Source organism: Anabrus simplex, chromosome 1 (assembly GCF_040414725.1).
Source record: "Anabrus simplex isolate iqAnaSimp1 chromosome 1, ASM4041472v1, whole genome shotgun sequence".
NCBI classification, from domain to species: Eukaryota; Metazoa; Arthropoda; class Insecta; order Orthoptera; family Tettigoniidae; genus Anabrus; species Anabrus simplex.
In genome coordinates, this window is record NC_090265.1 from 1,079,038,930 (window position 1) to 1,079,065,387 (window position 26,458).

A 26,458-nucleotide genomic window follows, 5' to 3' on the forward strand; every position below is an offset into this window, starting at 1 on the left:
TGGCAGTCCACTATCAAATCATTCTTCTCCTTCCTGGACCTTCCATAATTTTCTCTAGAGGCCCTGCCTGTAGTGTCTGTAGTCTCCATTTGTTCAACTTCTTCGATCACGGCATCAGAATCAGGGAACTGGACACAGGTTGCCTCAACCTTATGGAGTCCCAGCTTTTCCACTGCAAATCACTGAAGCTGAGGGAACAGTCAAAATGGGAAACCACAGAAAGCCATCTTCAGGACTGCCGACAATGGGGTTCGAACCTACTATCTCCCGAATACTGGATACTGGCCACACTTAAGCGACTGCAGCTATTAAGCTCAGTGCATTATCTACTGATGTTATTTTAATGGCTGGAGTTGTGCCATCTTCAGTCTTCTACACTTCCTGCTTTTCATGCGCAAATGCTTACTTTCCAGACTTCTTCAAATTTTCATATTTCACTTTCTAATTTTTACCTGATCTGGTTATGCCACAACAACAAGAATTTAATTCCTCAGCAAGTTTCTCTAAGGCCAAATCTTTTTCTTTCCATGTCATAGCATCTGTCTTTTTGCATTTAATAGTGCACGGTCTTTCTGTACTAATTGTACGGTCAATTCTATTTCCTTAGAAGCAAAATTAGGAGAACTACCTTTATGACACTCGTATCCACCTATGCTCCATCCTTAGATGCCGATGATGATGTAAGGGATGAGTTCTACAATCAGCTGAGCACAAGCATCTCCAAGGTACCATCTATAGATAAGCTCTTAGTCGTTGGCAATGGACTGTTGCTTCTTGGTCTATGTGCAGAACATGAACTCTCCAACACCAACACTCAGTTTCGACTGCCTAACCGATTCAAGACCCTGTGGATGCATCCTTGATCCAAGCATTGGCACATTCTTGATTATGTCATTACACAGCATTGTGATAAGAAGGACATACTTATCATGGGCTACTATGCAGAGGATAATCACAAAGTCAGCTGAGGAAACCATTGGTTTTGTAAAGCAGAAGAGATGAGACTGGTTTGACTACAACAATGAAGAAATATTGTGTCTCATCTATGTAAAATAGGGAAGCTTTATCTATCCCAACATAAAGATCCATCCTACAACACGAAGAAAGCACATATCAGACAAAGATAAGAGAAATTAAGAATACCTGGTGCCAAAAGAAAGCTCAGGAAACTTCAGAAACTATCTGATGCTCAGGACCTGAGGAACTTTTATGCAAGAATAAAAGAGCTGTATGGTCCACCTCGCTCTTCAACACGTACAATGAAAACTGCTGACAACTCTACCACTCTTACCGACAGCCAAGAAATCCTAGAGCGTTGGAAGGAGTATTTTACCACCCTTCTAAATCATCCTTCCACTGCTGATGAAGACTTTCTTCGTGATGTGCCTCAACAGCTCGAACAACCATGCATGGCAGATCTGTTAACTTACCAAGAATTCAGTGCAACTCTCAATCATCTGAAAATCAGGAAGGCATCTGACCCGGATAGGCTAACATCCCTTTGGAGTTAATTCAAGCTGGTGGTCAATCCCTCAAGACAAGGATTTTCACTCTCATCCTCAAAATTTGGGAAGTCAGAGAAGTACCTGGTGAACTAAACAATGCCACTATCATCACAATTTTCAAGAACGGTGACCACAGTGTTTGTGGCAACTATTGCGGTATACCACTATCTATTGTAGGTAAAATTCTCGCAAGAATTCTCCTTAACCACCTCCAGGTTCTCTCTGAAGGAGCCCTCCCAGAGTAACAGTGTGGGTTTGGAACTTCCAGAGGCACAGCTCATCTGATTTTCTGTGCAAGGCAACTTCAGGAAAAATGCAGAGAGCAACAGCATACTCTCTTCTTAGTCTTTTATGTGTTGGAAAAGGCTTTTGACTCTATTCCAAGACCTGCTATGTGGGCAGTACTGAAGCACTTTAGCTGTCTTCAGCATTTTGTTAATCTGGTTCAGGCCTTCCATTATGGCATGACCGGACAGGTTTGCCATCAGAATGCGATATTGGATGAATTCTCTATTACTCATGGACTAAAAAAGGGGTGTGCACTTCCTCCAACACTATCTGCATAATATTTGGCTGCCATGCTACATGAATCTTCTACAAACAACCCACGTGTGGAGGTTAGGTATTGTTTCGATGGAGGGCTTTTCAACCTAGCAAGACATCGCTCCCGGAGGCTCACCCAGGTTACAAAGGTAACCAAAATGCTGTATCACCTACCTTTACACCAGAGAAATTACAACAGTCAGCTAACTTCTATAAGAGTGCACGTGATCATTTTAGTTCCACCCTTAACGTTCAAAAGACCAAGGTCCTGGCACAACCCTTCCACATTTCAATATCTCCATTTCAGATACTCCACTGGAGCAGGGAGACCACTTTTCGTACTTGGGTAGTATCCTATATATGGGCTGTAACTATGAGCAAGATGTGGAGATTTTTTTTTGCTATTTTGCTTTACGTCGCACCGACACTGATAGGTCTTACGGCGACAATGGGAGAGGGAAAGCCTAGGAATGGGAAGGAAGTAGCCGTGGCCTTATTTAAGGTACAGCCCCAGCATTTGCCTGGTGTGAAAATGGGAAACCACGGAAAACCATCTTCAGGGCTGCTGACAGTGGGATTCAAACTCCTATCTCCCGGATGCAAGCTCACAGCTGCGCGACCCTAACCACACGGCCAACTCTCCCAGTATGTAGAGAAGAGAATTGGTGCTGCCCATGCAGCATTTGGACGACTATTACACCGAGTTTTCATGAATAAAGACCTGATCGTTAAGACGAAACTCGTGGTGTACCACGTTGTTGTCATCACAACATTGCTGTATGGTTGTGAAACTTGGACCCTTTACTGACATGACTTGAAAAGGCTTGAGTGCCTCCACCAAAGAAAACTTCAATCCATCCTTAGGATTAACACTGCTGTTCTTGAGAAAGCGCATGCCAAGAGTATAGAATCGTCCATCATTGGTCATCAGCTTAGATGGATTGACCATGTCCGCCAGATGTGTAATACCAGATTTCCACTCCAAATCCTGTATGGTGAATTTTGTTCTGGCACCAGACCTCGTGGAACCCCCACAATGAGCCACAAGGACCAGCTTAAGCACGCTATGAAGATGACAGGTCTCAGTCCACAAACCTGGGACACGCTTGCTCAAGACTGTTCAGTCTGGCACCGGACCATCCCTACTATTGTCAATCTATTTGAAGGGGAATGATGCAGATGTGAAGAGGTTAGGAGAGAAGGACGTAAACTCCGTGCAGCACAACCATGCACTCCTCCAACAATTCTGTGCAATCTGTGTGGATGCTTTTTCCAGGTTAGAATTGGTCTGTTCAACCATCAAAACTACATCCACAGACAGAAATGAATTTATTGGAAGAAGTTAATTACTCAAAAACGAGTTAAAGCTGCTGTCGATGATAATAGTGGCCCTAGGACCAGGATTTTGAAATTTGCACCTCAAAAATTATAACTTACATGAAAAGATGTGCATTAAAACAAATTTACCTGAAAGTAATATAATTTTGGGAAACAACTAAAATCATCCTTTTGTCAAACAACCTGACCAGCCACTCATAATGGTGCTCGAGGGGTAGAATATACCTCTGGATAAAATTGGACATTTTGAGATTGGGGCCACATCTCTGCCCTTTGCTCCTTCTCATGACTATCATAGGGTATTTCCCAATTTAAAGAGGTATAGCTTAAAAATATGTGTGAGAAGTAGATGTACATACAACAACAAAACTCACTGAAAGTTGTTTTTAAAATCATTTCAAGAAAAAGTTAGGTGACTGGAAACCTGTTATATAATGCACAGGTTCTTGAAAGGCTCATTAGGGATGGAATGGCAGACTTTTATTCAAACTTCCGAGAGAAAAAGCAGAAAATTTTAACCTAGGTAATTTTTATTTAAACATTTATCCTTTTCCAAGGACTGAGCAAAGTACACGCAATGAAACATTGAGACCATACATCTTATCAAGAGAACTCCTTTCCATACCTATAAACAGTCCATATCAAGCAATCTGCTCTTGCATACTAACCTTAGGAGTCAATCTTCCCTTTGTGTTTCCTCTAGTAATGATCCAATGTTCCCTTTCAATGCACACTTCAGAAATAATTTGACGATGCAATATAACATTGAGAAACAATGATCAACAATTATGTACAGAATAAAATTACTAGGTGTACAAAATAACTACTTTAGTAAGTCCTCCAGTAGAAGCATGCTTGAAGGAGCAGTGGTGAAGAGGCTTCCTGCAAGAAATAAAGACACTATAAATCAAGCCCCAATTCCATTTTAACACAAAAAAAAGTACATACAGTATTTTTCAAGAACACAAACCTATGAAATTTTTCTCATCTTCATTCATGATGAGTTTACAGTTAGCACGCTCCTCAATCTGAAAACCCAAGCAGCGAAATTTCTCATGTGTTTCATAAAGACTCACGCCATGGTAAGGACTAAGGTATGGGCGTCCGGAGAATGGATTGATGAAATCTGCCCAGAAACCTGCTGCCCTCAGTTTGTTGCATATATCTTCGGCTGCAAGGACAAACTGAAATATAAAAATTGAATACATTTACTATATATATTTACTTAGGCTCTAATGATACCTCAGTTATTCTAGATTCATCATCATATTCATGTGTCACTTTAAAAAGACTACTGCTATAGGTTGTACTGTGTAACTTTGATCCTTTTGAGAACAACCTAACTATTTCTTCCCCATTCCTATTGAAAGCAGTAATTTAAAGTTATAAAATAACTGTTGGGTTACATTCAACATTACCAACAATATAGCATAGGGACCCTGCTTGTCAATACAACATCCTGCAGTTATCTTTCATCTTGCACGTTGGCATTATGTGGCGATTCCTTTTTGTGACTTACGAGATTATTACATTCTGCCAACAGTTATACTGCCATATTGTGAAAGTCACTACTGGTATTTTTAGGAGTGTAATGAAATAATATTTTCTTTTTCTGCAGGATTGCAGTAAATCTATTTGGATACAGTAAAACCTAACGAACATGTTTTTGCAAGGAACAAAGAAAAAGAATGTGTTAAGCGAGAAAACGTACTACTGAATATACGAATAAAACCTATCCAACAGGGATATGCAAACACTAGATAATATTTTTTCTGACATGAGGATGTTTATTAAATGGTAAACAATTAATTTATTGATACCACCTATTCAATACTAGTAAACTCTTTAGGACTATAACATTGTCATTATATTAAGTTTAAGTATGGTACATGTTTCACCTGTTATTGCAGGCATCGTTGGCCATGAATTCTAACTCCAGTCAGAGCTGTGAGTGGATCACCTTGTAATGAGGATGTTTTACATTGTCTATTCGTGGGAACAATGAAAACTATATCTAACATTTCTAAAGATGAAATTAAAGAATTAAAAGGTGTGAAAAACATGAGAACAAATAAAAAAAATTATGTTGGGGCTTATAAAAAACAACAGTCTACTGAAAGGTGTAAAAAACACCGGACAAAAATATAAAAACATTTGCATGGGGTCCCATAAAAATATCAAAGTATTACTGCAGAGCATATTCTTTCTAGAGTTCAAAGGGGCAGTATGTGGTCCTGTGGATTCACTTCTTGCTGGTGGAAGTGCACTAACAAAACACAGGAAATGCCATTTATTCCTACCAAGTCTGATACATGCACGTCCACGTCGTGGCCCCTAGGCACACTATTTGTACACGGCTAAGTCATGTAAGTACGAAAAGGTGAGCTCCTGATGCTTCAAAATGGGGTCCCACCAGCTAAGGGAGACAACCCCGAAAGAAAAAAAAAAAAAAAACATCGGCCCTCCAGGAATGCTCGGGGCTGGCAGTGGGCTGACAACCCAAACTGTAAAAAAAATTTGTTATGAAATCTGAAGAAATAGCCAGCCTGACCTCTTTATGACAACCTTGCAAACGTTCAAAGGACTTGAGAATTGGTTTGAAGAAAGTTTTAACTCTTTACCAAGCTGGAAACCTAAGAAAGTTGCTTGATCAGCTCGATGAGTATTGATTAAATATTACTGCTATTCAAGAAGTGAGATGGATTGATGAAGGAGTGATACAGAGAAAGAATCACATGGTATTCTATAGCTGCCACACGAAGGATCACATGTTTGGTACTGGTTTTATTGTAATTAAGCAGATAAATCATCATGGATTTTCAGGCAAAATCGTATACTGTAGATTGTGCAGACTTATTATTAGAGGGAAGTTCTTCAGTTACAGTCACATGCTCCAACCGAAGAGAAGAGCGATGAAGATTCATTTTACAATGAATTAGATGACATTTATAATGAGTGCCCAAGAGCACACTGTAAAATAATCTTTGGGGATATGAATGTGAAGATAGGAAAGGAAGATTTTAAATCCTTGAGAAATATGGTAGTGGGAAGTACAACTTTTAATCACAAGGAAATAAAGGATGACATGGAAATCTTCAGACGGAAGTACTTTTAACCAAATCGACCACCTCTTAATAGATGCAAGACGCTTCTCTAACTCGAAAGATGTTAGAAGTTATACGCAGGGCCAATATTGACTCTGACCACTATCTTCTGCATAGCTGCCAACTTTTAGAAATCAAAAATAGGAAGGTTTCTTTGCTCTTGGATTTCATCACATACAGGGTGAACTTTAATAAAACCAACAAACTGCAGGAACTTATTCCTGACTGGAAATGGAGGAAAAAATGTCCTATGAACATGTATCCAGAAATGCATTGTTGCGACGGTAGAGGGCACGGACGAATGAAATTTTCTCCGACTACTTGCAGTGTGTTACTTCTGTTGCAGATAGTGTGATTGAAGCAGCGTACCGTCGGAAGCAGAATAGTCCGGTATTCATGTCGAGAACAAGCCAAGATGGTGTTTGTGTATGGCCAAGCCAATGGAAACAGTCGAGAGGCTATACCAAAACAAGTACCCTCACAGACACTAACCACATCACACAACGTTTCAAGCTATTTTTGGGGGTTTGTGTGATCATGGGTCCTTTCAGACAGACGAACGTGCAGGGAGGCGGCAGACTGTGCGTACACCAGATCTGGAGGAACAGGTTCTACAGGACATTAAGACGAACCCTAGTACAAGCTCCAGGCAAGTGGCCCACCAACATGGTCTAAGCCAGACTACGATTATGTGTATCCTGCATGACAACCGCTATTGTCCCTATCACCTGCAACGAGTGCAAGTATTATCTGCAGCGGATCCGCCTCAACGGAGGAATTACCTGGACTTCCTGCAGAATACTCTGCCAGGATTGCTTGAGATTGTGCCTTTGGCAATAAGACAGATTATGTGGTTTCTGCATGATGGAGCACCACCCCACTTCTGCATTACAGTTCACCAACACCTAAACAACACCTTCCCCAGACGCTGGATAGGATGCGGAGGCCCTGTTGCATGGCCTCCTAGATCACCAGACTTAAACCCCATGGATTTTTACCTCTGGGGACATCTAAAAAGCATTGTGTATGCTGCACCAGTTCCTGATCTGCTGTGATGTGGATGCGATTCAGCTATGTACTGTGTTCCGGGACTATTTGTTGTCATTTCACGCACACCGTCCATTTCCGGACACATGTTCGTAGGACATTTTTTCCTCTCCAGTCAGGAATCAGTCCCTGCAGTTTGTCAGTTTTAATGAAGTTCATCCTGTATATTGCACCACGGTCTAACTGAAAAAAGGACAGGATGAAAGGCATACATATCTACAGTTACAATGCGAACTGACCAATAAATTTAAAATCTTAAACTAAAAATAAACCATTAAAATGGTTACAAGAATATGTACCTAATCACTCTCATGTATGACACATACATACAAATAATAATACAGTCGAACCTTGATATCTCGAACCACCATTACTTGAATTTTCAGTATCTCGAACTAACTTAGATTTTCCGGCCGTTTGTCCTATTCTTCACGTGTATTTATTTCTCTATTCTCGAAATTCGGTTATACGAATTTCTCGATTTCTAGAAGGAAACATGTCCTCCCTTGAAGCAAAAAATTCTAACTCTAACTGTGCAATACGGCATTTGTGGTTTGTGAGCAACAGTTAACAAGTAAAGGAAGGGTTACAGTGAAGCTGGAAACTAATATGACGGGAACCGAAACACTCAAACTTCTAGTGATCGGCAAAGCCTCGCCGTTTCTCGGGTGTCAATTAATTACCGGTCACGTACGAAAAACAAGCCCAGAAGTAGCGGATGACAAGCTCCATTTACAAAACTCGGATGAGTGGTATTGATGAGAAGTTTCAACGTGAAGGGAGGAAAGGTTAACTGCAACAAACAGAAGATAACGGAGCTATGTTACTTGTTTCACTACTGTATGCACAACATCCTGTGTGCCATTTGGTGATGGCCCTGTATCGGTAGCATTTTGCTATTCTTTGCCTGAGTTTTTGTTTTTATGACATGGAATATCAACATGGATCCCAGGCGGAATGAATCAGCCTTTGTGGCGTTAATCAGAATGTTTTTAAAACGTTCAAATGAAAACAAATGACCCTTTGATCTTTCTAACCGATTGTTTTATATCTTCAGGTATGTGTACTCCTTGTTTATGTTTGTTTCTCGTCTTATATTTTTGCTACATACTGTTTCCACCGTCATTTGAATGGGATGGATGTATGTGATGCCTCGAGGGTCTTATTCCTATTAATGATATGGGCCTGCACCTTTGCTCTTGTGCCTTTTGTCTGCGTGCGTTGAATTAACCGTGCGAAATAACTCGTGATCTGTGTCAGAGCCCGTGATGGCCGGATCTGTATGAATCGTGATATGTTGGTAATGTATGCATGGTTTATTATATGGTCTGAAGGATATGCTTATTGCCTTGCTCGTGGCCTGTGAAGTGCTGGCATTTGATGTGTCTGCGCCCGTTATCCCGTGACTCTGGAGGTCACTATTTTGGTTGTGTCGTGTCCTTAACCTACTGGCGATATTGCTACCATGTACTGTATATCTTATCGTGTTGGAGTGAAAGGTCGCGCGAATGTTGTGATTGAATGAATGGAGGATAACAGACGTATTTATGTTTGTATTTTATTGGATGTTTACTTTTCATTTCATCATTACGACATATCTTGCGCATGCTTTTGGTCCTCAGCCCCTATTTACCCTATGGGAGCTTAGGTACTTTAAACCCTTTTGCTCCTGGATTTTTCTTGGGGAGAGAATTGTTGCCATTCTGATTTGTTGAATTTTGTGTAGGCGTGTACTGCGTGGGCATTTTTTATTTGATATATGATGCTTACATGCACTGACCAAATAAGTTTCGTGCTATGAATTTGAATAAGAATCTGGTGGGAAGCGTGACCTGTGTGAACCTCCTGGCATAATCAGTTACTGAATGTAGTTGCCCATTTCCCTTGATTGTCGGTGGCAGTTGTGCCCTTCTGAATTTGCATGTATGTATAAAACATTTATTATTCCTCCTTGACCTGTTTCATGTTAAATATTTTTCCTTCCTTTTCTCTTGATGCTTTGTTTGAATAAAATATGAATTTGAGTACTTCTCAGCTTTCATTCACAAGTAGCACCAGTCCTTTGGAGGTTTAATTTAAGGGACTGGTCTCCTGTTCAAGGCCTGTTTCTTGCAGCCTTTCTCAATTGTGGTCCTCGGACTTGAACTGATTTTGTTTGTTGTGCCTCTGTGGATTGCATACGTGGAACTTTTGCGTGTATTTAGGGTGGGGGTACAGCTCACCTATCTTCTAAAATGTTACTACAATAAGTATTACAATTAAAGTGATGCCATAAAATAGAGTTTCTTTGTATATCTTTAAGTACCGTTAAATATAATGTATTCAGTAAAAGCCCATAGATATGCATAGATACATATGATTCAATTACAGTAGAAGTCTGTTATAGCGAGAATTCATAACAGTGAAAAAATTACTCGCTATAACGGATTGTCGTTATATCAGATTTTTGTATACAAGTTGGAAAACCCCCATATACATTAAAATCAGTATGAAACGGCAATAGGTTTGTTCAAAACTTGCATTTCCGCAGATGATATCCACACTGGCTTACTTGTTTGTTATTTTTTGAAATCCGATACTAGGTGAAAGTGTATGTTTAATTTCATTCTGAAAAAAATATAGTACCGTATTTCTCCGAATCCAAAATGAACCCCACTTTTTCCTTCAAAAAATGTAAATAAGGCTCAAAAAGACTTTGTAAAATCATATGAATGCCTTTGTTGTACAGTAGGCCTACACATTTTTAGACGCCGAACATTAACTTTCGTCATGCTTTTTTTTTTTTTTTTTTTTTGCGGCTGCGCAATTATTTATTTCCGCGGGTTTAAGGACCATTAACTTAAAATTGACATCATAATACCGAACAGAACCCGCTGAAAATTTGCCAGCAATACCTATTACATGCATCTCTACAATACGATGATCCATCAGGAAATTATTCTTGCTGTCTATAAAACTGTTACAACCAGCTAGCGGTGTATAGGCCTAATCGCGGACATTGAAAGTCAACGAACGAGTTTACTGCGCCACGGTATGGCCATTCCGCCCTTGCGTTTTTCGTGCACATACCTCAAAATTTTATCTTCGACTTCTTTAAAGCGCCCTTGTTGCGGACCACTGAATGCATTTTTTGTACAGTACGCATTTTTTTAGCTCTTTGTCTTCACGCTAACGCCAAATATTGGCTTTAGTTAGGCCTATGCCGTATTTTCTTGCGGCTGCACAATTATTCTACATTTACGAGTGTTAAATAACCATTAACTTACAGTAAAATTGGCATCATAATATAGACTAGAACCCGTTGAAAATTTGCCAGCAATACCTTTTCCACGTATCTCTACAGTACGACTATCCATCACGAAAATATTCCTGCTGTCTATAAAACTTAATTTTACAAAGCGTCAAGTACAATAGACGCGTTATAACTCTGCCACTGAGTAGCCATGGTCTTTCCAAGAATTTGAAGGCTCGCAGGTTTTGATGCCATTCTGCAGATTTGAGAAACATTTCTGTAGAAGCTAATAGAACGCCATACTCTCTTCACTATTTCCTGAGATCCAGTGACGTTACACACAGGCACTGTACAACCAGTTGTCGTGGCTAAGGATGTAGGCTATAGCAAAGAGGCTATAGTAAAGAGCCGGTTGTTTGTCAACGAGTTTTGTGTGCGTGTGAAAAGAAGCAGTGTGGTTACCGCGGTAGTTGCCAGTGGTATCCATTAACTTACTGTTAGGCCGCAAATGCAAGACAACCCTTGAATTTTCGCAAGAGATTCTGAGAAAAAAAATGCCTTGGATTCAATGAAATACAGTATCACTCCAGAGGTTTCTGTGGCAAACACTTCAGTTTTCTTCTTCAAATGGCGTCACCTAACGTAACCGCATATGTATCATGAAAACATACTTGAAACACATGTAGAGAAATGATAACCCACTCGCGAAAAATTTACATTTAATAGACTTTCCGAAATTTAACTAGATGCAAGATATGAAATATCCTCTCAAATCAGTCATGTACTCTGCCATATCTTGAGGTGTATCACATTCTTACTTAATTTCCATACATAACATTCAAATCAAGATATCGTTTACTTCAGTCATTATTTTTAGCGAGTTAACAACTACTATCGGCCACGTTATTTATGCATTTATTACGAAAACGTGTTATCCTCTTTCATTTTGAATTTTCTTTAGAGAACAGCAATCGACGGGTATTACTACTCAATTCCAACATCGCCTTTGAATGTCGACGAGAGAGCTCGCAAATGCAAGTGCACTATACCTTACCGAAGATGATCAATCGCATTTTGTTGCAAACATTTCAGTTTTCTTATTCAAACGGCGTCACCTCTTCAAACTTAACCGTACTATACGTATGATGAAAACACACTTCAAGCATCAGTAGAGAAATGATAACCTTCTCGCTATAAATTTTCATAATAGCCTTTCCGTAATTTAACCAGACGCGAGAAAATATAAACTAACATCTGAAATCAGTTAAGCACTCTGCCATATCTTGAGGTGTATCCCATTCTTTCTTAATTGCAGTATTTAGCCTCAAAATTAAGCGGTCGTTTAGTCGGCCTTAATTTTTAACGAGTTAACAACTGTTATCGGACACGTTATTTACACATTTACTACGAAAATATGTTCTCTTTCATTTTGAATTTTCTTTACGGAACAGCAGTCGCCGGGTATTACTAATTGACTCTAACATCGCCTTCGAATGTCAACGAGAGAACTCACTAGTGCACATGACGAGAAAACGATGCCGAAGGTAATCGATAGCATGCAGTATCATCCCTGGGGTGCATAAATATCGGTAACGGAAAAAATCGTGTGCGCTTAATCGCTCGTAATAACGGATGCATCAGTGATAGGGCTCTCGCTGTAACCGAAGGACAATACACAGTTTAATATAGGAATTTTGAAGGGACAGAAAACAATCGTCGCTATAGCGGAGTTCTCGTTATATGTCGTACTCGCTATAGCGGACTTCTACTGTATGTGCTATACATGCTCAAAAACAGTATTCTCTATATCTCGAAGTTTTGATAACTCGAAATAATTATGTTTTTTGACCATAATGTGAAGAGAAAATACCAAAAACTGTCAGCGACACTACTCCCTGAAATACATATACATTCAACTCATTAAAATTATGAGGTAAGAATAAACAAAAATGCACTGAAATACATGAAACTACCGCATACAAAACAGATCGGTATGTCTCATACATTATTAACATACGACTATGACATGGGGAAAAGCACAGACCGCTAGAAAAAACACAGGGTATACAACTCCAAAGAAATTACACAGAAACAATGTTAATAGTGCGCGAACCACACGATAAGAAAGTACATTCTTTTGTCCCGATTAACTGAATCACTAGCTTCTCTTGCTTGTAGGACGATTGCCGTCCCGAATCCCCAACCGTAAAGCACATATGCTGCTGTAGCGAGCAGGAAACACGATACACGAAGGCGACTGTCTACATTCGCGAAATAAAGCATCAAATAAAAACACTTGTAAATAAGGTTGGGTAAATTACACAAGCACAGAAGAATTTATCCTTTATCCTAGTGGAAGAGTATTGACTGTACTGGAGGTTGTATTGATCAAAAATAGGAAGAATTAAAAATAAATCGGAAGATAAGTTAAAAAATGGAAAGTTTCCGGGTAAATCAGAAGGGTTGGCAGGTATGCTTGTGGCAGCAACCATTAGAAGACTAATACCTAATGCGAGAAAGGTACATGGATCCAATGCAAGGGAGTTCAACAGTGATCGGCTGAAGGAGTCCGAAACTGCTTTGAAATATGCTAACTTGCTTAATGAGGCCCTGACCGATTTGCGTAATGGCAAGAGTATAGATGAAATCTGGAAGAATCTTAAAGACACACTATTAACAACTGTAAATTAAGTTTTAGGAAGGGACGAGAAAGTTAGCTACAACAATTAGTTTGATAAGTGTGCACAAGCAACAATCTTAAAAACTGAAGCATAAAGGAGAATGCAACAGAGGAACCACACCCGAAAAGCAGTGGAGTACAGAACTTCTAGGAGAGAAGAAAAGAGATTACACAAGAAGAGAAAGAGACAGTATGAGAGGAAAGAATAGGAAGAAATGGAACAGTTGAAAGGGATGAATGATGCAAGAGCTTTGTATCAAAAGTTAAATAAAAGTCGTAAGGATTTCCAGCCTAGAACAAAACATTTGTGTAGAGATAAAGATGGCATTATATTGGCAGTGAAGGAAGCAATACTAGAAAGATGGGCCCAATATATTGATGAACTGTTGAATGAATGTCCAGCTGATGACCAAGAAACCTTACCTCCTGTAAATACAAGAAAATCAGAAATAGAAGTACCGGTACCTATTACTGAGGAAGTTGAGCTTGCCATTAAAAAGTTGAAGAATAACAAAGCCCCAGAAATGGATTTAATACAATCAGAGCTTGTGAAAAATGCTGGAAAGGGATTTCTTAAACACTTTCACAAAATAGTGGCAAAGATATAGGTAGTTGAAACAATCCCTGATAAATGGAATGATATATAAGAAAGGTGATATCATTATGTGTTCTAACTATAGAGGTATCTGCCTCTCATCCATTGTTTATATTTTTCAATATTCTCTTTAGCACACTGTTGCCTCATGTGGAAAATGCGGTTAGTGACTAAGAAGGTGGATCTTGCCAAGGAAGATTACTATGGATCAGATCTTCACAATCTGCCAGATACTTGAAAAATGTAAAGAATCTGGAATTGATACACACCATCTCTTCATTGACTTCAAATCATTTATGACAGTATTGATAGAAGTAGTCTCTATGTAGCAATGGAAGCATTAGAGATCCCTAAAAAAACTGATCGCCCTTGTGAAAGCTACTTTGGAAAATACTCTGAATCAAATTAAGATACAGACTATATGTTATCAAGTGCTGTAACGACCAAGAACAGAGATAGGCAAGGAGATTCATGGTCATGCCTTTTGTTCAATATAGCCTTGGAGAAGGTTATTAGAGATGTGGGTATCAACACAAGCGGAATCACCCTATATAAATCGGTTCAAATTTTGGCAGATGCAAATAATATTAATGTAATCGCAAGAACACAAAGAGCAATGAGAGAAGCTTTCACAAGCTTCGAAAAAGCAGCAAGAAGTATGAATTTACAGATTAATGAAGGGAAAACTAAGTACATGTCTGTAACCAAGAAAACACTACCCTAGTGGAATTAAGCTGTTGTTCAGTAAAACTAAAGTCCTAATTTGTAAAGTTTTAGTAAAGTCTGTATTAACATATGGTGCTGAATAAATAATAATTGTATGGCCTCAGCTACCATGTGCAGACATTTCAATTTGACACCATCAGGCTGTCTGCTCGTCAATTTCGACGTTTTGTTTTACTCTAGGGCCACTAGATGGCAGACCCAGTAAACCGAAACTCTCTTGGGCGTCAATGGCTGAGATTTAATGAATTTTGTAGGGTAAACACCAAATGTGTCACCAGAGATCTTTTACATGCCGACATCGTACGATATGGAGTGTCGAATGGACTTTTTTTCGCCCTTCAAAAATCCGACCACCTCTGTCGGGTGAGACCTGGACACACTCAAAATCTGACGAAGGACAGCTTAGTATATTTGAAAGAAGGATTTTAAGGCAAATTTTTGGGCCAGTGGAGGAAAACTGTGTCTGGAGAAGATGATTGTATAATTTATATAATGAACCAAACATTGTGAACTGCGTAAAGATCAGAAGGTTAGAGTGGGCAAGATGTGCTGCGTGCTAATGACATAATGATAAAGAAGATATTTAATGCAATGCCAGAAGGAATCAGGAAAGTTGGAGGATCAAAGCTAGGGTGGGAAGAAGGGGGTGAGAGAGGATGTAACGATAACTGGAATCAAGAATTGGAGGAGCTCTAAACTTAACAGGAGAGAATGGGGAAAACTCCTTCAGAAGGCCAAGGCCCACAGATGACTGTCCTGCCAGTGATGATATATTTCTAAAATATTAGTAAAAACCTTTTATTTCGGACCAGTGGATTATTAAGGATTATTAAACATTATTTTCTGGTCACAAAATTAATTGGAGGTTACACTCAACCATGTGCGACTGTGAAGAATGACTTTGGCCGCCATTTTCAAGCCGACAAAACTTCGACCAACTCAAGTGATCAAGTCAAAACTCGAAGGTGCGAGTTTCACCAATATGCACCACCTCTGAAGATGTGGATGCCAGTCCACTTGCTGACATTTTAATTTTGTCTTCATTAGAAAGGTTCCCATATTCATAAGTAGGCTATCACAAGGCAAATATGCACCACACTAGTCAACTTCACACGATTATGTACCTAATCCAATTACAGGCTATCATGCAACAAGTATTCGCTACACTTCACTGTACCACTCAACACAAAATAAATTTCTAACTTCTAAATGGAACTGTAGGACGAAGGCGCTAGCTATCACGCCAGTGGATTGTGCCTCAGTCAGTAACTTCCTTTTCACAGAGCTCTTCACCCCTTCGGAATTAAACCTAGCGAGGAATTCCCTCTTGAAGCCCGTCCAGTTTAGATTTAATCCCTTCAAGTTGTTCCACCAAGTAGCGGCTTGCCCCTTTAATCGCGGGGTGATGATTTGCACGAAGATATCCTTTGGTAAACTAGTCCTTCCTAATAGGTTGACCAATCCCTCGACGAAGCTAGTCGGGTTCTCCTCCAGTTGGCTGTGGAATTCTGGAAGGCTCTCTATAATCACCTTCGCGTCTAGGTGTCCTGTATTGCTCGTTAGTTTTGAGGAGTTTAGAGGTGTAGCAGTATGTCCTGTTTGAGTCAATCTATTTTCCACTGCGTGAAGGACGCTTTCCCTTATATTCTGCACATCTCCCTTGAATGGCCAAAATCCGGTTTTCTATCCTTCCTTCGACAGCAGAAATATGGCTCCCAAGATTTCCCTCCACAGCAGATATACGACTGTCAAAATTTCTCTCGATGTTAGAAATCCTCCCTTCAACCTGTTGTTTTATGCCGGAAACCTGGATTTCCAGCCCTCCTTGAGCCCCAGTTTTGACCTGATGACCGTTATCTGCTGTGTTAATTGATCGGTTTTGTTGCTAATTTGTGAAGAAATTTTGTCCTTTACAGTTGAAATTTTTTATTCTAGGCCCTGTTTCACATTGTAAACCTCTGTGTACACTTGTGATATTTGTCCAGTTAAAACTGAGTTAGCTCGAAAAATTTTGTCTGAAATTTTGCCTGAAAGTTTATTATTTACATCTGAAATTTTGTTATTTATGTCTGAAATTTGGTATGAAAGTTTGTCATTCTGTTCCGTAATGAGTGCCTGCATCATGGTCCTTAAGTTAGAACACATTTTGGGGATATTTACCTCTTCTTCTGTCTTCGAATCTTCGTCGACTTCAATGAAAAACTTTTCCGGATGTACTCTTTTCTCCACGAGATCTTCCCGTAGTCGGGTCTGTAGCGATTTCTTCTTCCCGTTCGTCGAGAGCGTCCTCTTGGTATGTTCGTCTTTGAGCTGTTTGAGCGACATATTCTCTAAAATGACTTGCATTTTGACCCACTACACTCGTACTCACTCGTAAATTTTTACACCTTCGTTACGGTCGCGAGTTAACGTAGCCACGCAGATGCACACAAGATGCTGTCAGTTGGTACAATGCTTTTATTTACATATATTCACAAATTAATACACACATAACCTTAATCACCGCACCGCAAAACAAAAACACTTCACTTGTAGGATATCAACAAAGCCGCCATCTTTAAAAAGTTGACAAATTACACCGAATACCACAGAGGCTACAATTTGAAACACAGTTGAAAACAGATGACTACCAATCAATTCAACATGGAGACTGCCTGGCTCGGCATGTCAGCCACGTGCCACTAAACAACAATAACTCTCTTCCAATAACTTCCAAAACACAACTAACTAAAAACTCTAACTCACTTCACCATCAAGATCGTCTCTTTATCTATATGCTGGCCAGTCTTCCAGAAAGATAAGTTACCACAAAAAAAAAAAAAAAACTACCTTCTTGAATATTCTAGAGTGCCCAATACATAGAAATAGTGAACAGATCATTTTCAATCATTCTAGTGTTTATACCATTCTGGAAGTTACAGTGTGTTTCACAATTATAGATTACAATGTATATATACAGGTAAGAATAAATTATAACATTAATTTACAGGTATTTACATTAATGGAACTGCTATCAATGTCTATGCACAACACATGTTCATGACATAACCTCACATACAATGTGATCGTATCGTAATGATAATACAAATACTAACATGATGTAATACTTCACAGCCGCGTGCCCTATGATTGCTGCAGAGACAGATATTACTTGACATAACTCAGCTAGGAGACAAGTATAACTACTACAATAGTACCTAGTACCACTGTGTGGGTGGGTACCACAATGAAATTAAGACAATCGCTGTCCTCCTTTCAGCCATTGTCATCATCAACTACAACAATGACCGAGTGAGTTGGGTGTCCAGTTAGGGGTGCAGCTGTGAGCTTGCATTCAGGAGACAGTGGGTTCAAACCCCACTGTCAGCAGCCCTGAATATGGTTTTCCATGTTTTCCCATTTTCATACCAGGCAAATGTTGTGGCTGTACCTTAAGGATACAGCCGCTTCCTTCCCATTCCTAACCCTTTCCTATCCTATTGTCAACATAAAGACCTATCTGGGCCGGAGCGATTTAAAAAAAAAAAAAGAAAAGAACAACAAAGAGTGGTTCAGTCTTCACCGTACAGGGTGACTTGGTAACCAAGCACACCGTAGAAGGTGAACTCTCACTTTTGGAACAGTGGGGTGGGCCTTCTTTTTGGGAGAACTGGGTTCCCCAGAAAGGGATCAGGCAAGAGGGGGCCTCTCACTGTTTCCTACTGTTTCCATATTTGAAGAAGAGTCAGCATATGCTTGGGGAAGTCTTCCTCCCCGCCCTGGTAGGGGAGGAAATCCCAGCCGAACCTTCTTAGGATCATTATTCTCTCCATTATTTTGAAAGTTTTTAAAATTCTATATTTCCTCCTGAATTGTATTGAACAAGAGGAAATTTAGAATTAGAAAAATTTCAAAATAATAATTAAATGTCAATACAGATAAAAAATGAAATTTACGTAATGTATTTATTCTTTCTTTCTATCAACATCTGTTGGTGGCTGCTTGAGGTTTTGGTTCTTTCTAATTAATTTTCTGCAGGGACAAAGGTCTGTGGTGTGATCTGTACCTTGGTGACCTTTTCGGCGAAGGAGCTGGGAACTCTGGAGCAGCCATAGATTTAAACTTCCTCCAGACCTCTCGATAAGAAAGCTTATCCAGAGTTTCTTCTGCTGCCTGAATGTGGGACATTCCTTAGAAATGGGAGCATGCACAACTGTGCAGTTGATGCAGACAGACAGTGGTGTACACTCGACACCAGCATGATCACATTTTCTATACAACTTGCAGGTCGTTGAACCTTAACAAACCGGGCGAGTTGGCTGTGCGCTTGCATCCGGGAGATAGTAGGTTCGAATCCCACTATCGGCAGCCCTGAAGATAGTTTTCCGTGGTTTCCCATTTTCACACCAGGCAAATGCTGGGGCTGTACCTTAATTAAGGCCACGGCCGCTTCCTTCCAACGCCTAGGCCTTTCCTATCCCATCGTCGCCATAAGACCTATCTGAGTCGGTGCAATGTAAAGCCCCTAGCAAAAAAAAAAAAAAAAAAAAAAAAAAAAAAAAAAAAAAAAAAAACCTTAACAACGCAATGAAGTGTGTCCAAATATTTTGGCAGTTCTAACACCATGGTAGGACTATCTAGCGGTACGTGACGGCATTGATGCATTCAGGCAGTGACTGAGCATCAAAGTTCAAGATGAAAGTGCCCGTATCAAACAGCTTATCACTGACATGCCTCTTTAACCTCTTCATGTCGATAACACCTCGACATATAATGTTCCTGATCATATTATCATCTGAATCCTTTCCCAAATCCCTGTGGAATACACTCCATTGCAGTTCAGGGATTTTATTCTTCTCTATTTCGACAGGCACAGTACCGAACATTGTAGTCTCAAGTAATCATTTGTTCTGTTCTACCGAAGCTGGACGAGGACAAATCTGTCATTGAGTTTCCTCATTTCTTCTACTTTGCCACAGACAATATGTTCAACTGAATTGCTAATTAGGAATGGACTTTTATGGATAAATTCTTACCATTGATCCTGGTAGCTATCAAGATACCCCATTCATCGCATTGAGTGCAGCTTCCATTTTGGGTCCCACAAGTAGCTAAGAAAATATTTGGCCAACCTTCAGAAGAGCCTTGCATGCCGAGGTAAGGCTTTATTATATTCCATAGGTCGCTTGGTATCTTTGTTTTGAGTTATTTATAGACGATAAACATATGCTGCCGCATATTATTTTGTAGATTACATTAAGAACTAAAAATGTAATCCATATTATTTTGATGTATCAATACTTGTTTAGGCAGCATATTCACTTTTAAGCATTCTGGATTTGCGATTTTGTCTACTTGCTCAATTTTGATTTAAATTCTCTGCTTCTCAGATAAGCCAGGATAATTTTATATAGCCTATAATAAACTGGACGGAAAGCTTTGTAATTGTGAAACAATTACTATAATCGGTTGAGTATTTCCCAAGATTACCCTCTATGTCCAGTCAAACCTGCCCTAATGGACACCACCCTATATGAACATCTTTTCAAGGATCCAATTTTATTTAACATAAGCCCCATTTAAGTGGACAACACCATTATTCTCATCCACCTGTCTTAAGCGGACACTTTCCACGTTCCAGGACACTATTTTTACACAGGGTTATGCGATTCTTTCTTTGAAAATCATTCTGTAGACATACAGGAATTCCTTTTGAATGTACTTTTTCAAATCCAGGGAGAAGAAAGAAGGAATGCTGGAGTAGCCGTGAAGTTATTGATTGGTTATTGATTTTCCGTGAGTGGATCAGAGACCTTGACAATGTCATATGTTTTCAAAGCTTTGCTGGAAAGTTATCATAACCTAGCTTTATTTCAAACACAAATTGTTTATTGTACAGTTGAAGTGAATTTTGCGGGAATGTGCCATGTGGTTGTGGAATATTGGAAGTAGAAGGTACATTAATGTTAATATGTGTGTCCGACATGTTTGATTTTGGAAACAAGTGCGAAGCTAGTGCATTGAGTGCAGGTGCGATGCTGTCCTTACCTAATTGGTCAAACAGTTGTATAATAATGAAAATCTGAACTCTGATTGGTGGAGAACCTGAATCATAATGAAACTTGAACTATAATGAGCCTCATTAAGATTCAGTTTTCTGGCATATAATATTTATATTTCGGCATCGTCGAACATACAGAAATTTACATACCGTATTTATTCTTTCCTTCTATTAACATCTGTTGATGGCTGATTGAGGTTTTGATGGACACCTCTCGCAATGAACATTTTTCCACGGAACCAACAGTGTCTGCAGGAGAGAGGTTACAGTGTATCTTGCACAAGCAAATTCACCAAGTTTCTCTCTTTATATCAGTATGGATCATGAAGTCTGGACACTCACAATACAACCCCCTCAAATCTCATTCCATCTCCCAATAACTTTGACAGTACTCAACATAATATTCTGCTCCCTTATGTAATTATAATGTTAACATTAAGAAGCGAAGAAAAAAAAAAGGAGGGGGAAGAGACACAGACTTTACTAATATTTAACATTAATTACATACCACTGTGTGGAGAGCAGCTCTAAATTAATCATTCTTTGCCACATTACAAAACAGTCAAAAGATTTCAGCTGCTCTCCACTCATATGGGGATGCCTGTTAGTTCTTATTCAAAGAACAAACATCCTAATACCAAACAAGCTTGCTTACACTTTTGGCTATGGCCTCATCTCCTTCCGGCACCAATTTGCCAGAGGATTCATACTCAAGGGTGATGATGCTCAACTCACTCTCACCAATCTCTGAGCCAGAGAACAATTCCAGTACACCTGAAACATAAAACTTTTCACTTAAAATGTCTATTATGCAAACTAAGGCCACAACATGAAGATATCAACATCAGAAATGTTCAAAATCTGAGGATTCTAGAACTGATTAAACGATTTAATATTGTAATCAGTATGATTAAAATAAATTCTGGACCTCTTAAAGTATGAGGGCACCAAGTTAGGAGAGAGAGAAAAGTCATGAAAGGCTGAAAAAGTCATGAAAGGTGGGAAAAGGCAAGACATCCAGGACATGGGTACTGTTAAGAGAAGTTCTCTGAGAAAAAAACAACATTTAAAAAATGAAAGTGAAGATTCTGAAACAAGCGGAAAGAAATGTTGGCTTAGGCCTCAACATTGCCATCATCTCACAATTTATTAATTTCTTATTGGGTTTTCAAGCTATGAAAGAATGTATGGCACAAAAGAAAATTTAAGATTAGTACTTTCTTTCTCAGGGTTCAATGCATTGGGCAAATATCGTGAACGAGAATTAGAATTTCGTACATGCGATTTCCTGGTTATTTACAATTTAAAAAAAATTATACTAACTACATAAAAACAGTGAAATGTACAAAATTTTAATTAAGTTTATGCCAGTCACTTGCTGTAGACTGGCCAAACTGTACAACTGGCTGACAAAGTATGTCATTTCATTCATGAGAAATGATTCTTATTCAAGGGACCTCAGTTTTAAGTGGAATCAAAACCACAGGGAAGTGACTTTTTCATGTAAAACATCCCACATACATTGGCCAGGTTTTGAACTGTGGCCACCTTAATGTCACAAGTAATGTAACAGTTACGAGTTTAAGAAAAGGAGAATTTGGTCTAACAGTATCCTTGTAAAATGTGGGTAATTGCTATCAATAATGGAAGTGCATTCTAATAGCAGATCGTATGACTACTGACAATCTCAGGTTGAGCAAGTGCCAAGTATGATGGAAGCACATTCTGGTCGAAGGGTCAACAATGACAATCCCATATTAAGCCAGTGCTAGTTGTGATACCAGCACATTCTAATGGAACAACATTCAACAATTAACCACAGAGTGTGAGTGCCTGGCATCCTAGAGGACGAGCTCCACCACGTCAGATAGCATTCCATGCCAACCACCATCTCTGACTGTAGTCATATACACTGCCTGACAAAAAAGTTAAGCACCCAGAAGAAGTGGTCCAATATTATCCCATTTTGGTATACATGCATACCATTGATGTGCGAGTAAATGATTAGATTTGAAAGGATCTGTAATGTGTAAAACGCCCATCAGAGTGCATTCGTGATGCACCGTCCTGTTGCTGATAAGTTGTTACCAGTCAATTGCTGTGAGTCAGACAGTTAAGCAAGACGTTCAGAGAGGACTACGTACAGTACAAAGCACCCACAATGCCTCGCAGACGCGTTAGACGGTCTATCCACCAACTGACAGAGGCCGCACTGAAGGACTACACGAGGCTGGTTGGTCGTATTGTGCAATTGACAGGCATGTGGACCATTCAGATCTTACAGTGGCCCGATGCTTTTTTTTTTTTCTTACAAGTTGTTTTATGTCGCACGGACACAGATAGGTCTTATGGCGACGATGGGACAGGAAAGGACTAGGAGTGGGAAGGAAACAACAATGGCCTTAATTAAGGTACAATGAGTACCTTAGTGAGGAGTCCCGCTTCTCCATAACCTCCGACGACGATCGTGTGAGGGTTTGGCGGCATCGAGGGCAGATCATGCCCATGTTGTGGAAAGACACACAGACGTAATCCCTAGCATCATGGTGTGGTGAGCCACAGGATATGCGTTCAGGTCACCTCTAATAGTGCTTCGTAAGACTTTAACGGCACGGCGATACGTCACAGACATTCTGCGTCCGCACTCCTACCTCTTATAGCACAGCACCCTGGGACAGTGTTCCAACAAGATAATGCACGTCCACACACAGCACGTGTGTCTTTGGATCGCCTGGAGCATGTTGAGGTCCTCCCATGGCCATGAAGATCCCCAGATCTCTCTATCATTGAACACGTGTGGGATGACATTGGAAGGGGACTCCGTCCCAGTACCAAACTTCAGGATCTGGAGGGACAGCTGCAACAACTGTGGACGAACTTGCCTCAGGAGAGGATCCAAAGGCTCTGACACCATTCCAAACCACATAAGGGCATGCATTGTGGTCGGCGGGAGGGGGGGGGAGGAAGGGATGCGACACCCTACTGACCTGGCGCCAACATTTCATAAAGATATACTGGTATTTAAAATATGAAAAACGTCGTGTATATTCATTTCGGGTCTTACAAACCCAACAGAACAGCAGGGCTAATATTGCATAATACAATACCATTATCTCTTCTCTGCGGGGTCGAGTATGAAGTGAGATGATCTTCATAGCAAGTTTTTACTACCAGATGCCCTTTCTGATGTCAACCTCATCACAGGAGTTAATGAGAAGAAACGAATTCCGTGATATGAGTAACTAAAACTGACTATATTTACTTTATACGTAGGCCTAAAAGTAATGTGTTCACCATTTATTGTCCTTTTAAATTTAGAAATTCTGCCTCATAAAGAAAACAGCCAGTAAAACTCAGAATACATTCATAAGTTTGTTAAAGAATAGTGTAGAATGTTTACACGTACAATTACAGCACTTTATAGCCTAGAAGTCCTGTGTTCAATGCATAAAATTTGAGGTTATCGGCGTTATCGCATATTTTGGCTGTAAAAGTGGAAAGAGAAAAAAGTCTAATACACGAGTAAATGCGGTAACTACCATCTGTGGTTTTTGAACAAGTGTTAGCAAGGACTAAATTATGATAAGTGCAAGATTCTACCAGTTGATTTCATCTTTCATTCCTTTGTCTTAGTACAAATTCTCTTACTACATTACTTATTCTTTCTTGGCCTACCACTGCATTCCAGTCTCCCATCACACAATTAGGTTTTAGCTTTTTGTTTTTTTGTTTTTTGCTTTACGTCGCACCGACACATATACGTCTTACGACGACGATGGGATAGGAAAGGCCTAGGAATTGGAAGGAAGCGGCCGTGGCCTTAATTAAGGTACAGCCCCGGCATTTGCCTGGTGTGAAAATGGGAAATCATAGAAAACCATCTTCAGGGCTGCCGACAGTGGGGCTCGAACCCACTATCTCCCGATTACTGGATACTGGCCGCACTTAAGTGACTGCAGCTATCGAGCTCGGTAGGTTTTAGCTGTATTAGTAGAAAGACTGGTAGGAGAAAGCACAGTTCCTGTCGGTAGTAGAGGGCAGGGGTGCAGAAATCCCAAGAGTCAGGTCGCTGTGGTGACTGTTTCTGCTACTGAAGAAGAACTAATTTTCAATGTAAAATTTGTAAGGAACTTTAAAATCAAATAAATTTTCCTATCACTCGCACCTGGGTACATGGAATCACTTGAAAAGAAACTTCATAAACAACTTGAAAAACTTGGCATTTCAGAACAGTTGAATTAATTCATAAGATCAGACTAAAGGTCAGACTTTCATTCCACTTGAGGGGAAAAAATGCAACTGTTTTTGTTTTATTTTCATTCAGGCTTAAAACCACACAATCTTTTCAAAAAAAAATTGAGACCAAAGAGAATACATATATTTCTCTGCACATGACCACTGATGTATCGATGAAAGAAAGACTGATGATAGTGAAGAGTCGATGTGCATAACACTGTGGCAAGTAGAGCATTTGGTGAAAGAATTGAGAACTTCATAGTCATATGTAGTCAAAAGTACAATGAATCCGTGGTACTGTGTTACTTTTTTGTAGTTCTATGAATTTTCTTCATTATTATTCAAATTTTAATAAATGTAGTGTGACCGTTCACGGTACTATAGATACCACATCGTGACATCCCATATCAATAATATGCCGTTTTCCGCATCATTCTACGACGTTTAGCCGCAAAGCTAGCAGACCACAGCGCTGCGCGGAATACGAACGATGCGCTGCTATTTCAGAGGACAAGAGGCTCTGTGCGTGTAATGACAAGGGCGAGTCATACGCTAGCCAGCAATTAGGATGTTTCTCTCTCCTGTGCGAGTGAGTTGGAAGGAGTAGAAGGTCATGTGACAGCCCGCGAGCCATACTTAATAAGTCGGGTTAACTTAGGGAGAAGTAATTCCCTAAATATTTGTTGGTGATTTTAGTGATACCAACCAAAACCTTCATTTGTTTCAGAATTTTCAATATTAATAATAATAATAAGAATCATGTGATTATTGACTTATGCATCTAATATTCATGAATAAGAGCTTGTCATGATCAGGGAATTATTTAGTTAAAGATGACAACGAAACATCTTCCAGTTATTCAACTTATTATTGATTACGTGATCTGAATAGGTGCAGAGAATTACAGATAGATGAAATCAGAACGTGTGAATATATTATTTATAAGGAATTAACATGTCAGATGGAGTGTTTAAGCCACGACCATAGACAGGTATACCACATGTGATGATATTTATCCTGGAGTTTGGCAAGACGCAAGTCAATCATTGCACAAGTGGTAAATGACGCTTTGGCGATTATAATTAAACCACCGATCCTAAGAGAATAAGATTCGATCAGTAAAATATGGAAGGTCAGAGCTATCTTTTGATATGCAGATCAACGCCGACAAACGGCTTTTTACGGAAGTGACCCCCGACATGAAGACGTAGTTAACTCCCACTCTTGATTTTTTCCTCTGTCTTACAAAAGAAATCGGACAGGAGACCACTTACCCATTATCTACTGTGTCTCCGTGCTGTTCAGACGTGTTGCTATTTTGCACGACCTGTGAGATTGTGCATTACTTTCATTAAGTGATGAAGTACTGCAATTGTGAGATTTAACTAGCAGAAGTACTGTATAAATCATTA

At 39.6% G+C, this 26,458-nt stretch overlaps 1 protein-coding gene across 1 annotated transcript in view; it reads right to left on the reverse strand.

Annotated features, from left to right (window-relative positions):
* Positions 1-3,898: 3,898 nt before the first annotated feature.
* LOC136858011 (cobalamin trafficking protein CblD) overlaps positions 3,899-26,458 on the reverse strand; it is a 50,295-nt gene continuing 27,735 nt past the window's right edge. Inside the window, exons 5-7 of the mRNA XM_067137206.2 lie at positions 21,466-21,584; positions 4,357-4,570; positions 3,899-4,268 (exon numbers count right to left, since the gene is read on the reverse strand). Coding sequence (XP_066993307.1) covers positions 4,210-4,268; positions 4,357-4,570; positions 21,466-21,584 — 392 coding nt within the window. The 3' untranslated portion in view covers positions 3,899-4,209. The remainder of the gene's footprint in view (positions 4,269-4,356; positions 4,571-21,465; positions 21,585-26,458) is intronic.